General features: G+C 41.4%; 4 gene segments (V, D, J or C); 3 read left to right on the plus strand and 1 right to left on the minus strand.

Annotated features, from left to right (window-relative positions):
* The first annotated feature begins 3,214 nt into the window (after positions 1–3,214).
* On the plus strand, positions 3,215–3,750 carry LOC115824976 (immunoglobulin kappa variable 1-39-like). The segment is given in 2 exon segments: positions 3,215–3,266; positions 3,440–3,750. Coding segments are annotated over 2 exon segments (363 nt in total).
* Positions 3,751–10,631: 6,881 nt separating this feature from the next.
* LOC115825320 (immunoglobulin kappa variable 2D-28-like) lies at positions 10,632–11,167 on the plus strand. The segment is given in 2 exon segments: positions 10,632–10,683; positions 10,857–11,167. Coding segments are annotated over 2 exon segments (363 nt in total).
* A 3,701-nt stretch (positions 11,168–14,868) lies between these two features.
* LOC115825421 (Ig kappa chain V-III region PC 6308-like) overlaps positions 14,869–17,516 on the plus strand; it is a 3,990-nt gene continuing 1,342 nt past the window's right edge. The window contains 2 exon segments of the V gene segment in view: positions 14,869–14,932; positions 15,073–15,390. Of these exon segments, the coding sequence occupies positions 14,881–14,932; positions 15,073–15,390 (370 nt within the window).
* Positions 16,450–16,985, minus strand: LOC115825326 (immunoglobulin kappa variable 1-39-like). The segment is given in 2 exon segments: positions 16,450–16,760; positions 16,934–16,985. Coding segments are annotated over 2 exon segments (363 nt in total).

The raw sequence follows: 17,516 nt of genomic DNA on the forward strand, positions 1-17,516 counted from the left end.
TACAGAGTCATACAAAAACCTTCCTCAGTCTGTACAGAGACTGCACTGCTGCAGCTGGGCCCTACTGCAGGTGCTGAGGGGGAGGATGTGATACAGCAAAGGCCCTGTTTACACCTTGCATTAGATCCGATTTTGGTGATCCAATCACAAGTGGACAGCTCTAAGGTACAGGTGTAAACGCACCCAAAGCGCATTGAGATCGCATCGAGATCCGATCGCTAAGACCACATTCGGAGGTGGTTTGGACCACGTATGACCACATTCTTTTAGCATTGTGAACACGATTGCAATCTTGACCACACTGAATGACGGTGTACTCTAGTGACGTTGAGGTAAATAAGTCATGTTACCAGTTTATGGGTTAAACAAAACACGTCTGAAATGTATATTTGACCCCTGTACAACACATAATACCCAATCACTAGTACACCACACTACAAATTTACAACAATAATTCTGTTCATGTAGAAATTTAATATACAGCTGGTATCATCATGTCGTCTACAATCAGTGTATTGAGCCGAGTTAGGCATTGTTTATCTCTATTAGTGGGTTTGGTTAGCCAACTGTATTGTCAAGGGACCAGACACACCACAAAACAGGAATTTCATTCTTTCATAACTTACTTTTTAAAAGTATGTATTATCTTTAACAGCGGTTTCACATTTTGGTGGCTCCGAATGTGACAGTTTACCTTAGTAGCTTTGACATAATTTGACACGTTTCAATTTACAATTTAGCATTTAGCATTTAGCAGACGCTTTTAGCCAAAGCGACTTACAATCAGTGCATCAGTCGGATTCCTAATACCTCATAAGCAGACATCACAATAAGACTGAGCGTCAATTTACTCCTTCGTATTGCGCCCTGGAATTCTTAGACAAACATAGATACAAGACAAGTTTTTTTTTGTTTTTTTTTTTTATGGAAGGGGGAAGGGGTCAGGCTTAGGGGGATAGGTGGGTTCTGAAAAGGTGGGTTTTCAGTTTCTTGCTGAAGATGGTGAGGGATTCCGCAGTCCTAACTGTATGAGGGAGGTCGTTCCACCACCGAGGGGCAATGGCGGAGAAGAGGCGTGTTCGGGAGGAGCGGCTGCCGGGTTCCCGGAGTGAGGGAAGCGGAGGGTTCTAGTAGTGGTATACGGAGTTATTAGGGACTGAAGGTATGATGGGGTGGAGCCTCTTGTGGCCTGGTAGGCCAGCACCAGTGTCTTGAACTGGATGCGGGCTGCCACCGGAAGCCAGTGGAGCGCAGTAAGCAGTGGAGTGACATGAGAGTGCTTAGGGAGGTTGAAGAACAGGCGTGCAGCGGCGTTCTGCACGAGCTGGAGCGGTCTGATGGCGCATGTCGGTAAGCCAGCCAGTAGGACGTTGCAGTAGTCCAGGTGGGAGATGACAAGCACTTGGAACAGGAGCTGGGTTGCCTGTTGTGTGAGGAATGGGCGGATTCTCCTGATGTTGTATAGGGAGAATCTGTAGGATCGAGTGACTGCCGCGATGTGACCAGAGTAGGTTAGCTGGTTGTCAAGGGTTACGCCAAGGTTTTTGGCTGCTGTGGTGGGGAACACCACAGATCCCTCGATGGTGATTGTAGTGTCAATCTTAGGGGAGTTCTTAGCAGGAAAGAACAGAAGCTCAGTTTTCTCCAGGTTGAGTTTGAGGTGGTTAGCAGACATCCAGGAGGCAATGTCAGCTAAGCAGGCTGCGATACGAGGCTGAACCTGAGAGTCAGAGGGGGGGAAGGAGAAGAACAGCTGTGTGTCATCAGCTTAACAGTGGTAAGAGAGACCATGGGCAGAGATACCTTGACCGAGTGATCCTTTGAAAATGTTCCAGATTTCATGCCGTTACATGTTTCATACGAAACCAGTCAAAACCCCCCCCTCAAAAAAACGTCTTTGGTCTTTGGATACAAAAATGATGTACGTGTTTATTTGTATATAGAGCATCGAAGTGAGATCCGATCACAAGTGGTCACTCAAGACACGTGTGAAATCGGATTCTAAAGCCAGGTGTAAACGGACGTACATTAGAGCTGCTCACTTGTGATCGGATCTTCAAAATCGGATCTAATCCAAGGTGTAAACAGGACCACAATGATACACTGTGTGGAGGAGAGAAATCGCACACTACACTAACTCTACAAACACAGTACACTGACTCTACAATCACACTACACTAACTCTACAATCACACTACACTAACTCTATACTCACACTACACATACTCTAATTACATTGACAGTGATTCTAGACTTCCATCTAAAAAGTTGTTTTATGAAAGTGAATCATTTTATTCATTCTATTAGCTGATGTTCTATATGTCCTTAGTCACAGCACGAAGGCTCAGGTTCCTTTCTTACAGATGTTTAATGCTTGGACGAACATACAACACCAACACCATCAACATCAACACCAACACCAACATCAACAGCGTAGAACTAAATGAAAAGGGATGAATATGACAAAACCATTGATTATACTCACTTACACAGAAACACACACCTGAAATTAAATCATAATTAGATAGAAAATAAATCTCCATACCACTTTTGCCTGCTTGTGAAGTAAGAGAGGGATTTGTATCTTGATATTTTTACACTTTAATTACGGAGCAGACATTTTAAACCTTGCGAGGAGAAAATTGTTCAGTCCTCTCATGTGAACGACACACTGGAAGTGACATGTACAAAATGCATGATGGGAACAAATATATATATATATATATATATATATATATATATATATATATATATATATAATATGAAATATATACAAATATAACCAAAAAACTCTAAAAAAATAAAAATAAATCTTGTTCAAATAAATGACATTCAGTGTAGAAATCATAATAAATACCACAAAACTTCATCATCAAACAGTAAAGCACACACAGTATGTGTGTTTGTGTGTGTGGGTGTGTGTGTTTTGTACATGATTCGTTTGACTCCCTGGCTTTAACATGATCATAGGCGCACATAAGACGTTTCTTCTCTGGTCAAGAACACACACATTCTTAATAATGAGTGATTAACAAAGTTTTGCATTTGTGTGTGTGTGTGTGTATGTGTGAGTGTGTGTGTGTGTGTGTGTGTGTGTGTCTGTGTGTGTGTGTGTTTTGCATAGCTGTGATGCCTCACTGCTCCACACACTTTAAGAGCTCCAGTGTTGATCAGTGAGTGTTCAGTCCTTTCAGAGACACTGACACACAGCACAATGATCATGTCACTCATTCTACTGCTGGGAACACTGGGACTCCTCACTCAGGGTCAGACAAAATCACTTTCCTCATTTCTTACAATCTCTTTTCCACTACAATCATTCTACATATGAGTGTGTCTGAGTAAAGTTATGAGAGATTGTTATGAGAATGTTTCTGTCTTCAATGTGATCACAGTATTATGGTCTCTCACACTCTTGTCATTGTCTTTTTTCTTCCAGAATCATCCGGGGAAATAATTCTGACTCAGTCTCCACAATCAAAGTCTGTTGTCCCAGGAGAGACCGTCTCTATCAGCTGTACAGCCAGTGAGGATGTTTCCAGCTTCCTCAACTGGTACCAGCAGAAACCTGGACAAGCTCCTAAACTCCTGATTTCTCTTGCAGCCGACCGTCAGTCTGGAGTTCCAGATCATTTCAGTGGGAGTGGGTCTAGTACACAGTACACACTGAAAATCACTGGAGTCCAGACTGAAGATGCAGGAGATTATTACTGTCAGCAGGGTTATGACACTCCATTCACACAGTGTTAGAGCGTCATACAAAAACCTTCCTCAGCTACAGAGGAACAAAGACTGACCTGAGAACAGTCACAGAGGAGCTACAGCTGGAACAGGCTGGAATTTTGAAAGAAATGTTCTTTTTCTTTGTTATGATTCACCCTCATCAAAAGACAGATTATTTTCAGTGCTTCTATACAAGTGTTTATACTTTCTCCTCCTGTTTCCCACAGGTCATCCACTTCAGCTTTCTACTTCATAGTGTGAAAGGTTTTTTTTTTATTTCTAATTAGTACTACTGTACAAAATACTTAGATATACAGTATTTACAATTTTAAGGTTATAGAGAATTTGTTAACTAGTTAGAGCCATAGACATATTTCTTTAATATGTGTTTTAAATGAAAAGTGTTAAATGATTCAAGACGTAAACTTTTATAGAGTGTTACAGATGTTGAGTTAAAAACATATTTTGTTAATTACAGATTGAATGTTATTTGTAGAATTATGTATAGAGTTTTGAATGTGCAGTGTTGAACAGTTTTGTCAGGACACAGGCAGGGACTCCAGATCCAGACAGTTTTCACCGTAAACGGTGGTTTATTACAAAACACTAAAACACAGAAGGCAAAAGGTCAAAATCCAACAGCAGGCAGAGTTCATTACCAGGGTTCAATAAGGAGAAGGCAGACAATCCAAAGGGCAGACAGAGAGCAGGGGGGTATTTCAGAAAGAGGGTTTAACAAACTCTGAGTTTAATCCTGAAGTCTGAGTTGATGAACCCTGAGATGGGAAACTCTGAGTTTTCGGTTCCAGAAAAGCTGATCTGAGTTGGTTCGATCAACTCTGAGTCTGTTAACTCCGAGTTAAGCGCGTGCATGACAATTATAAAAAGCCATCATCAATGGAGCTCCGATACTATGATTCACCATGGCAACTGGCGAAAACAAAAGTCGTTTTACTTCACCCTGATGCAGTTAGAAATTCTGATACGTGTTTATGGCGAGTATGAGCACATTTTCCAAAAAAGGGGGGGGGGGGGCAACACAACTGCATCGGCAAAGGCGAGATAATTGGCGTGTGAGAGAACTGCTGCCCGAGTCAATGCGTCAGTTTGAATGCAGAAGTCTATTCATTTAACATGTAAGCACACTTTCTTTTAATATTACAGGTGGAAGTGGTGGAACGTACTTGAATAAAATTCTGTTTTCTTTTAGGAGCAATCCCATGGGCACAAAGTGCACTTGGCAGCCGCTGAAAATGAAATATAGAAACATAGTTCAAACAGGTAAGACATTTTGCTTAGGCCTATAGACTCATGATTGTACCTCATTTTGGTTTTAATCATATTTGACATATTAAACAAAGTAAATGTCATTCAGTGGCTATTTCAACTTGGAGTAGCTTTAACCCCCAACAGAACGCTGTTTTAAGACACACAAATGTCCTCTCGCCTAATATCCTGCTTAGCAGATTAACATTTGGGCTGTAAGTACTCCCAGAGATTTTGCCAATTATAGTAGTTTAAAGTATACTGAAACAGAAAGCTCTTCTTCATCACATGATGATGATGAAGACACATTGTCTGCTGCCACAGAGGGATTCAGAAAGGCCTACTGTGGTTTACATTAATATTATGTATGGTAGCTACTGATATTTCGCTCCCTATTAAAATGTTTTTAAATTCTTGTGTGGAATTTTGAGTTTAAAATGCACATTGAAGGGATGACACGTTCTTATCCTTTTTAACAGAGCATGACTGGGCATTACCAGGAGGAGAGTCCATCAACCTCCACAGGACAGACTGACACAGTGAGATGTTCAATAAATGCCAGGTTAATTCTGCATGTAGATCTGTAGAATTTAATACCATCCTTATGTTTTCTCAGTTATGAATTAAGGAGTTGTATAAAATACATCTCCTGAGGAAAATGGCTAAAACTGACTGAGAAATGATGCACTTGCAGTGGCAGATTAAATGGCCTATCTTGAAATTCAATTACTGGAACACCAGTTAGAGGTGGGTGCATGGTCACAGGTGAATTGTTAATTGTTGGAACAATCTAAATATAGCAATATTTGCATTTGTAGAAAATAAAGAAGACCAAATAAAATGTGACTGATTTTTCTTTATTTGACTGCTGGGGGTGGTGGTATCTTAATCTGTGAAATGTTTTTGGCAAATTCTTTCAGACGGCTCCTCCATCCAGGACATCTGCAGGGTAGATGGGACTGTCTTCCTCAGGATCGTTCATTTGTGCGGCAGGGTGCTGCTCTTCTCTAATTGTGGCAATATTATGGAGAACAACACATGGCAAAACAGTGTCACACGCCGTCTCTGGGGTTACCCTGAGTTTACGCAGACGCTGGAGCCAAGCTTTGAGCATGCCTATTGTCATCTCAACCCAGGCTCTAGTCCTGCAGTGGGCCACACTGGAACGTTGTTGGGGGCCCAGCTCAGGGTCAGGGTAAGGGCTCAACATAGAGGGCTGGCATGGGTACTCTCTGTCACCAAGCAGGTATCCATCAAACTCTCCTGTAATTATACAGTGGATACATTTTAAGGGTGTTAAAAGAGGGAGACAAGGGAATGATATTTGTGCAAAGCTTTACTTACCATGTGGAAATCTGTTGCTCAGGGTACACTAATGATACATTCGTATATCATGCACAGAGCTGGGCCACTGGCTTCAACATTTATGATCAAGCGAGCTGCATCACATATGATTTTGACAGTGCAGAGAATGAGAAATATTAGTTGCAGTATATTGTGATGTACAGGCTTTGTTATTGTAAGACAATAGTCAGTGTACCTGCACATTAATGCTGTGGAAAGACTTCCTATTCACATAGTCAACTTCATTAACTGAAGGAGCAGTGATAGGGATCTGTGTACCATCGATGCAGCCCATGACACTGGGAAACGCTGCAACATAAAAACTAACGACTGATCTGAGGTCGCAGCAGAATGTCATGAACACGAACACGAAAAATGGTAACACTCGATTGCGTAGTCATCAGGGAATGATAATACATCTAATCGGGGTCTCAAAGTCCTCTCCCGACATAAGGCTATGCGAATTAATTTGGTTTCACCGATCGGCTTAGCGACGAAAGGAGACGCCATGTTTGACAGCTGCTTCAGGTTCAGCCGGAGGGAGGAGTTAGGGAGAAACTCAGGGTTTGTTGAAGCAGGTTAGGTTCACAGAGTCAATTTCCACGGTAACTGAGCCAGAGTTTGAGTTACCTCGCTTTCTGGAACGGAAAACCCAGAGTTTCCTTCATCTCAGGGTTAACAAACTCAGAGTTTTCACTAAACCCGCTTTCTGAAATACCCCCCAGGTGGGTAAGGTAATGGGCATTAACTGAGGGGCGGAGTCAGGAGCACATGACAAAAATAAACAAACTGCACATGGTAAAGAAAACCAAAACAAACCCACAAGTGTCAACACTGGCAGACAGGGGGAGACAAAACACAGAGTTCATGAGGAAGTGCTGACAAGTTTCAGACAAGTTTATGTGTTGAGTTTTAGTGTTAGCATTCTGCTTATAATTCAGAAATTTAATTTTGAATACTTATAGACAGAGTAGAACATGGTGAATTATAAATCGACTGTAACATGTGTGTGCTACATATGCAGAGTTATAGATGGAGTGTTAAACGTCTAGAGTTAAATACATCAAGTGATGAACAGAGTGATAATTGGGTAGAACTGATTCTAAATGGTTCTGCAGACTCTCTGATTGACTCTAGTCAGAGTCATATAATCAGCTCTCCTCAGTGTTACCAGTCTCCTGCACTACTGATCAGTTGTGTGTGTGTGTGTGTGTGTGTGTGTGTGTGTGTGTGTGTGTGTGTGTGTGTGTGAGTGTGCGTGCGTGTGTTTCTTCTAGAAGGTGTGGAGAGACTGATCATGACTGGAGCTCCTCAGGCCTCTGATCAGTGTGAGGAAGGGAGAGCTCCAGTAAAGTGCTGCTGGGTTAATACACTAGTGAAGGACACTCTTCTCTCTGGACTTCTTTCAACTCTGTCTTTCCAAAGACAAGCCCTGGATCACACTCATACAAACTACATACCAGCTTCATATAGAAGACTGTATGTGGATGAGGGTTGTCTTTATAAGTATAAATAACCATTTATTCATCAACACTAAACACACTCTCACAAACTCTCCATGAAGACCACAGTCAAACTGAATGGGACTCTTTGAGTGAAGTACATCTTCTGATGCTGCTGGACACATCATCAGTGTTTTTCCTGGGATCATCGGCAGTTCCGGGTTAGTTTCAGCATCGTAATCCGTCCCCCAGGCCACCCAGTAATGGTTGATCAGACCCCTGTTTGTGTCCAGCTGGCGACTACTAGCTACTTCACACCTAGTGTTGTTCTCTCTTCAGTCGTAGCCATGTAGAGGCTCTTTCTGCCCTGCTGGTGGTCTCACGAATGGCCGTTCTCTTCTTTATACTCCAATGCTCAATGTGCTGAGGGCTCTGACCAGTGAATGGGCAGTGAATCCTCGATATCCAACCTCTATTGACCAGGGGTGTAACGGCACACAGAAGTCACGATTCGGTTCACACCACGGCTTGGACATCATGGTTTGGTACGAGTTTGGTACAATGGGGAAAAAAGCAAAAACAAAAAAAAAGCATGAGGCTAGGTTTCTTTTATTTATTTTGAACAGACAGTGGTGCAAGTTACAGTTTGTTCCCCCTGAGGTAGTTGGTACAGTCTGTAGTGCATGAAATGTGCCATAGAATGGAAATCACAATTTTCCTTCGCCCTTTTGAATTTACTGAGATGATTGTGCTATGGAAACTTTGTCAAAGTATGAAAACATCTTCTCCTACAGCCATACGATCTATGTGAAGAAAACAAGCCTTTCTGCTGCCCTTTCTGAATTTCGTGTGTTTGTGACATCACAACTGCACGTGGCTGCCCACAGTGGCGTGTAGCCAATCACAGGCTCTTGACAGCCAGCGTTGCTGTCTGTTATTCATTGGGAAATGCGGTCTATTTCTTACTACAATGTACCACTAAACAAGAACATGAGATCCTTGAAAACTTGTATCGTCATACGTTTGCAGCACAATCGGATCCCAACTGTTAGAGAGAGGAGAACAAACCAACTGTGAGAGAGTGAAATGAGAGACTCGCTCTTGTGAAATGTGGTTCCGCGTTACGTTCATCAGTCGTCGCACATAGGCTAACGCGGATTCTCTGTGTGACTGCATGCACCGAACCGTAACGTCCTTACCATGACGTTTCAGGACAAATACACGTACCGTTACACCCCTAATATCAGCAGACACATCCCCTTCCATCCCGACTCTCTGCACTGGCTGATAAAGTCTTCATGCTTGGCCAGTTTTCTCTCATAGGCCTCATCCAGGTTTTCCTCCCACTGTACTGTCAGCTCCAGTAGGATGACCTGCTTGGTGGAGTCTGACCAGAGAACCACATCTGGACGTAGGGTGGTGGTGGTAGTGTGCTGGGGGAACTTCACCTGTGTTCTCAGATCCACTGACATCTTCCAGTCTTTTGTTGAGGCCTGGGTTCCTGTGGATTTCCTAGTAGCAGTAGTTATTTGTTCCTTATCAACCATCATAAAATGGAAGAAAAGCTTGTGTGAAGTTTCCAGATCGGAGAAAATCACAGGTACAGTTTGTGAGTGTGGAGAGTTGGTCTGATTTGTTAGTGTGGAAACTGTGTGGACTGTTTAATGGAAGACCAGAGAGGAATAGTGCTGATGACATCATTATTCAAAAATATGTTGTATTATCTGGTGGAACATGGAAATCTTTGTCTAATATTTTTAGATGAATGTTATGTATTGATTTAATTTCCAGTGTAGTTTTATTGTATTTGTTGCTGTGAGAATTACACAACATAAAAATGAGTTTGTTCATGTAGAGGTGAATGTCACAAAACCTGTATCTACAAATGAAACAACTGGTCATGAGTTTGTTTGTGGAATGTCTTTAACTCAGTGTTAAATGGAATTAGTGATCATGTTAAACCCAAGGTTTAATGCTGGTGTGAACACAGACTGAGGTGACTCATCACTGGGTTAATGCTGGTGTGAACACAGGCTGAGGTGACTCATCACTGGGTTAATGCTGGTGTGAACACAGGCTGAGGTGACTCATCACTGGGTTAATGATGGTGTGAACACAGGCTGAGGTGACTCATCACTGTGTTAATGCTGGTGTGAACACAGGCTGATGTGACCCACCTCAATATTTACACAAACATGAATATCACTGTTTTAAACACACAACTCTACAAACACCCTACACATGCTCTAATTACATAAACAGTGATTCTATATTTCCATCTAAAAAGTTGTTTCATGAAGGTAAAAGAACATTTTACTTTTCAAAGAGTCATCCTGTATTCTTTAATCATTCTATTAGCTGGTATTCTATAAACTCCATACAACTACAACCTCAGTCCTGTCTAAAGACTAACCAAAAAACATTCTCATATGTCATGTACTTTCTACTAGATACACACATAGACAAGATGCATTTGACTTTTAATATCCTAGCAAAATGAGTTTTAATATCCAACTGAACGTGTGCTGTGTACTGAAATGACATGAACAAAGGAAGCTGTGTGGTTTCATTAGACTCAGTGACAGGTTCTGGTGAATATTTGTCCTGATTAAACACACACATGTGGGTTTGGCCCAGTAATAAACACTTACATTGTTAAATTGTTGCTCTGGTTAAATACAGGCATGTGTCTGTGTGTGTGTGTGTTGTGTGTGTGTGTGTGTGTGTCTGTGTGTATGTGTGTGTGTGTGTGTGTGTTTTGCATAGCTGTACTGCCTCACTGCTCCACACACTTTTAGAGCTCCAGTGTTGATCAGTGAGTGTTCAGTCCTTTCAGAGACACTGACACACAGCACAATGATCATGTCACTCATTCTACTGCTGGGAACACTGGGACTCCTCACTCAGGGTCAGACAAAATCACTTTCCTCATTTCTTACAATCTCTTTTCCACTACAATCATTCTACATATGAGTGTGTCTGAGTAAAGTTATGAGAGATTGTTATGAGAATGTTTCTGTCTTTAATGTGATCACAGTATTATGGTCTCTCACACTCTTGACATTGTCTTTTTTCTTCCAGAATCATCAGGGGAAATAATTGTGACTCAGTCTCCACAATCAAAGTCTGTTGTCCCAGGAGAGACCGTCTCTATCAGCTGTACAGCCAGTCAGACTGTTTATAGCAGTCTCAACTGGTATCAGCAGAAACCTGGACAAGCTCCTAAACTCCTGATTTATAGCGCATCTAACCGTGAGTCAGGAGTTCCAGATCGTTTCAGTGGGAGTGGGTCTGGTACACAGTTTACACTGAAAATCACTGGAGTCCAGACTGAAGATGCAGGAGATTATTACTGTCAGCAGGGTTATAGCACTCCATTCACACAGTGTTAGAGCATCATACAAAAACCTTCCTCAGCTACAGAGGAACAAAGACTGACCTGAGAACAGTTACAGAGGAGCAACTACTGATCTGAAAACAGCTACAGAGGAAATAATACTGATTTGAGAATATCCACAGAGGAACTACAGCTGGAACAGGCTGGAATGTTTAAAGAAATATTCTTTTTCTTTGTTATGATTCACCCTCATCAAAAGACAGATTATTTTCAGTGCTTCTATACAAGTGTTTATACTTTCTCCTCCTGTTTCCCACAGGTCATCCACTTCAGCTTTTTACTTCATAGTGGGAATGTTTTTTTTTAATGGTGTAGACGTAGACTATTTAAATTTGAGAAGTTACTGAGAATTTGTTAAGTATTTGGAGCTATAGAAAGAATGTTTTAAATATGTGGGCATTGTAAATATATAGAGTATTAAAGTTACAGAGTTATATAGAGGGTGTTCCGTATTTAGAGTTGAAGACAGTATGTTAAATGTGTGGTTATACGTTGTTAATTATGTAGAGTTAAAGACACACTGCGTTAAATGTACAAAGACACAGAGTGCTTAATGTGTAGATGTACAGATCCACTGTTACCCATAGAATTATATATAGAATTTTAAATATGCAGAGTTATAGAGACAATGTTGAAACATGTTGATTTATTGGCATTAAATGTGTAGAGTTACACTATCATATGTGTAGAGTTATAGACAGAATGTTAAATGTGTAGATAGTTTCTTCTAGAAGATGTGGAGAGACTGATCATGACTGGAGCTCCTCAGGCCTCTGATCAGTGTGAGGAAGGGAGAGCTCCAGTAAAGTGCTGCTGGGTTACTACACTAGTGAAGGACACTCTTCTCTCTGGACTTCTTACAACTCTGTCTTTCCAAAGACAAGCCCTGGATCACACTCATACAAACTACATACCAGTTTCATATAGAGGACTGTGTGTGGATGTGAATTGTCTTTATAAGTATGAATAACCATTTATTCATCAACACTAAACAAACTCTCACAAACTCTCCATGAAGACCACAGTCAAACTGAATGGGACTCTTTGAGTGAAGTACATCTTCTGATGCTGCTGGACACATCATCAGTGTTTTTCCTGGGATCATCGGCAGTTTCGGGTCTTTCAGCATCGTACTCCAGGCCACCCAGTAATGGTTGATCAGACCCCTGTTTGTGTCCAGCTGGCGACTACTGGCTACTTCACACCCAGTGTTGTTCTCTCTTCAGTCGTAGCCATGTAGAGGCCCTTTCTGCCATGCTGGTGGTCTCGCGAATGGCCGTTCTCTTCTTTTATCCTCCACTGCCCAATGCTCAATGTGCTGAGGGCTCTGACCAGTGAATGGGCAGTGAATCCTCGATATCCAACCTCTATTGGCTAGGGGTGTAACGGCACACAGAAGTCACGGTTTGGTTCACACCACGGCTTGGACATCACGGTTTGGTACGAGTTTGGTACAATGGGGAAAAAAGCAAAAACAAACACAAAAAAGCATGAGGCTAGGTTTCTTTTATTTATTTGGAACAGACAGTGGTGCAAGTTACAGTTTGTTCCCCCTGAGGTAGTTGGCACAGCCTGTAGTGCATTAAAGGTGCCTGTGTTGGTAACGCTTTAATTTGATGTAAATAATGGGTTTGGCGCCCTCTTATGGCTGCAGTTATGTACGTTAAGCTCGTGGTCATGTGACTTCAATTTAGTAGCAAACCACTTGTCTGTGAGGTACAGTCGATTTCTTCACTCGGTGGAGTTTTGGCCCACATATGCTTGTAAGTAGTCATCCTGTGTGGAGAGTTTGACATTTTATGTTTTGAAATGTTTAGGGTGTGAATACAACAAGTTGCTGGTTTGTATGGTGGGTTTTGAAGGCTACAAAAGTTGTTTTACTAGGCTAATGATGTTAGCAATTGTGCTACTGTTTATATGGTAGATGGTGGGCAGTGCTGTCAGGCATAAGATATATTTTGTTTCGCTGTGACAATATAACTTGTCTGCGTTGTCTGATACCAAGAAAGAAACTGATTGTGTCATTTTCTGTTTGTTTCAGTTTTACAATAAAGACAAAGTTTGAATCCATCCTCGCATGTTCGCTGTCTGTCTAGCTGGATACCTTCAGTTAATCTTACATCCGGCAAGGACAGAACAGTGCCATAGAAGGGAAATCACGATTTTCCTTGCACTTTTGAATTTACTGAGATGATTGTGCTATGGAAACTCTATGTGAAGAAAACAAGCCTTTTATGCTGCCCTTTCTGAATTTCGTGTGTTTGTGACATCACAACTGCACGTGGCTGGCGTGTAGCCAATCACAGGCTATTGACAGCCAGCATTGTTGTCTGTTATTCATTGGGAAATGCAGTTTACTTGATGTTTCTTTTATGACGTGTGTCATTTTCAGTAAAATGAACCACATCAGTGAGCTGAGACCCAAGTTTTCTTATGAATTCTGCATGTCCACCACTCACCCGTCAGCTCTTTAAGAGGTATAATAATCACTTAAAAACACTGATGAATCATTAACATTTTCTCATTGAAAATATAGCACATTATTTCACTCATATGCTCAACAGCATGTAAATATATGTACATATGTCTATGACTGTATTATAAACAGTAATTTTATCATACAAGTCCCGTCTGAGATTTAGAGTAGTTTATGAAACCAAATCTAGGCTGTTTTATTGAGAGACTACATGAAAAACACTTACTGTTCAGGATGAGTTTGGTCCCTCCACCAAAAGTTTACCACAGTGTTTGACTGTAATGAAACGGTCACACAAAAACCTCTGTCACACCGGAGTGACACAAACTGTCACACAGAGACACAGTGAGACAGTTAGATAAAACTATAATAAGAGAAACAGTGAGACAGTTAGAGAAAGCTGTTGTACAGAGACAGAGAGGCACAGTTAGACAAAGCTGTAGTACAGAGACAGAGAGACACAGTGAGACAGTTAGACAAAGCTGTAATAAGAAACACAGTGAGACAGTTAGACAAAGCTATAATAAGAGACACAGTGAGACAGTTAGACAAAGCTGTAATAAGAGACACAGTGAGACAGTTAGACAAAGCTATAATAAGAGACACAGTGAGACAGACAAAGCTGTAATAAGAGACACAGTGAGATACTTAGACAAAGCTGTTGTACTGACACACAGTGAGACAGTTAGACATAACAGTACTACTGAGATACAGTGAGACAGAGAAAACTGTCGCACAAAAACAAAGTGGGACGGTTAGAGAAAGATCACTCTTAATCCAGACCTGAGATCGGTTCCAGCATGGAGAACATAGATTCATATCACCTTTGACCTCTGGGGAGCTCTGAAGTGATCACTGAACTCTGAATTTATGGTCATGATTTTGTTCTCAACCATGTGGATCAATGTCTGTCTGTCTCAGTTTTCCTCTGTTACACAATAGAAGAGATATTCCAGCAAAGCACCATAAAATTCTGGCTGTTTTAAACTTACTGTATGGATGAGTTTGTATGAGAGATGCTTACCTAACCTACTGTTTAGAGAGAGTTTTGATTCTCATTTATCACACTCAGGTTATTGTTGCAACATTACTCAGGAAAATCATTTTCATAGAGAGAGGAGACTTTGCATTGGCAGCACATGCTTCAGTGCTCTGGGAGTGTTTATAGCCCTGTGAGTTTAATACTTGATGACTGAGAGCTGTCTGCCCCACTAACTCAACACACAGACACCATGACTTTCATCACCATCTTCATCTGGACACTGACCTGCTGCTGTTTTAAAGGTGAGAGACAAATCAACATATTTTAGTCACATGTTTACATCATTTAAGTAAAACTGTTTCCACAGGGAATTCTCATCAGTAAACACTTTGGCTTGAATGGCTCACTGGCAATTTTTTTTCCCACCTTTTTCTTATTTCAGAGTCCAGAGGACAGGTGACAGTGACTCAGACTCCTGTAGTGAAATCTGCTCTTCCAGGACAAACAGTGACCATCAACTGTAAAACCAACATTGTACCAGATGAAAATGGAGATAAAATATATGACATATTCTGGTACCAACTGAAATCTGGAGAAACTCCTAAACTCCTGATTTACTGGGGAGATCGATTAGAGTCAGGAACTCCAGATCGTTTCAGTGGCAGTGGATCTGAGACTGACTTCACTCTGACCATCAGAGGAGTCCAGACTGAGGATGCAGGAGATTATTACTGTCAGAGTGCACATCAAACCGGTGGCTATTGGAGTGGATATACCTGGGTGTTCACACAGTGATATAGAGCCGTACAAAAACCTCCCTCAGTCAGACTGCACAGAGACTGCACTGCTGCAGCTGGGACCTACTGCAGGTGCTGAGGAGGAGGATGTGATACAGCACAATGACACACTCTGTGGAGGAGAGAAATCACACACTACACTAACTCTACAAACACACTACACTATCTCTACAAACACGCTACACTAACTCTACAAACACACTACACTAACTCTACAATCACACTACACTAACTCTACAAACACACTACACTAACTCTACAATCACACTACACTAACTCTACAATCACACTACACTATCTCTACAAACACACTACACTAACTCTACAAACACACTACACTAACTCTACAATCACACTACACTAACTCTACAATCACATTACACTAACTCTACAATCACACTACACTAACTCTACAATCACACTACACTAACTCTACAAACACACTACACTAACTCTACAAACACACTACACTAACTCTACAATCACACTACACTAACTCTACAATCACACTACACTAATTCTACAATCACACTACACTGACTTTTCAGTCAAACTACATTAACTCATCCGCTCATTATCTAAGCTGCTTATCCTGACTAGGGTCGCGGGGGGTGCTGGAGCCTATCCCAGCGCTCATAGGGCAAAAGGCGGGAAACACCCTGGGTAGCTCAGTTGGTGGAGCATCAGATTTGTAATCTGAGGATCTACGGTTCAAGTCACTCTTCAGGCAGATGTACTAGCTTATCCCTGGTGGTCTAGTGGTTAGGAATCTTGCCACCGCACCCTGGGTTTGATTCTTGGTCACAAAAAGATCTGTCTTCTGATGAGGGTGAATCATAACAAAGAATAAGAAAATATCTTTAAAAAATTCCAGCCTGTTCCAGCTCTAGTTGCTGTGTAGCTGTACTTAGACCAGTATTATTTCTTCTTTGGGTGGTCTCAAATCAGTCTTTGTTTCTCTGTAACTGTTCTCAGATGAGTCCTTGATACTCTGTAGCTGAGGGAGGTTTTTGTATGACGCTCTAAGACTGTGTGAATGGACGGCTATAACCCTGCTGACAGTAATAATCTCCTGCATCTTCAGTCTGGACTCCAGTGATTTTCAGTGTGAACTGTGTACCAGACCCACTCCCACTGAAACGATCTGGAACTCCAGACTGACGGGAAGTTGCGCTATAAATCAGGAGTTTAGGAGTTTGTCCAGGTTTCTGCTGGTACCAGTTGAGGTAGTCATAAACAGTCTCACTGGCTGTACAGCTGATAGAGACGGTCTCTCCTGGGAGAACAGACTTTGATTGTGGAGACTGAGTCACAATTATTTCCCCTGATGATTCTGGAAGAAAAAAGACAATGACAAGAGTGTGAGAGACCATAATACTGTGATCACATTAAAGACAGAAACATTCTCATAACAATCTCTCATAACTTTACTCAGACACACTCATATGTAGAATGACTGTAGTGGAAAAGAGATTGTAATAAATGAGGAAAGTGATTTTGTCTGACCCTGAGTGAGGAGTCCCAGTGTTCCCAGCAGTAGAATGAGTGACATGATCATTGTGCTGTGTGCTGTGTGTCAGTGTCTCTGAAAGGACTGAACACTCACTGATCAACACTGGAGCTCTTAAAGTGTGTGGAGCAGTGAGGCAGCACAGCTATGCAAAACACATACACAAACACACACACACACATATATTAAAATTCAGTTCACTTAGATTTTAAAAGTCAAATGTATCTAATCTATGTCTGTATCCAGTAGAAAGAACAGTAAAGACGAGAGTGTATTTGGTCAGTCTTTAGACAGGAGAGTTTATAGTTGCATGGAGTTTATAAAATAACAATGTAAGTGTTTATGACCCACATGTGTCTGTTTAATCACGTCAAATATTCCAATATGTGTCTATCCATCAAATGAAAAATGAATCGTGTGTTTTAGTGTCTGATGTTGAGGGGACCACTCAGAGAGACTTTGTGTTTATTAGCATTTACAGTAACCTCTGAGGGGCTGACTGGACCTAAAGCTAAACCATGCTGGGAACATGTAACCCACACCAGAACAGATCCACCAGAACCTGTCACTGAGTCTAAT

This window comes from Chanos chanos, chromosome 12 (assembly GCF_902362185.1).
Source record: "Chanos chanos chromosome 12, fChaCha1.1, whole genome shotgun sequence".
Classification (NCBI taxonomy): Eukaryota; Metazoa; Chordata; class Actinopteri; order Gonorynchiformes; family Chanidae; genus Chanos; species Chanos chanos.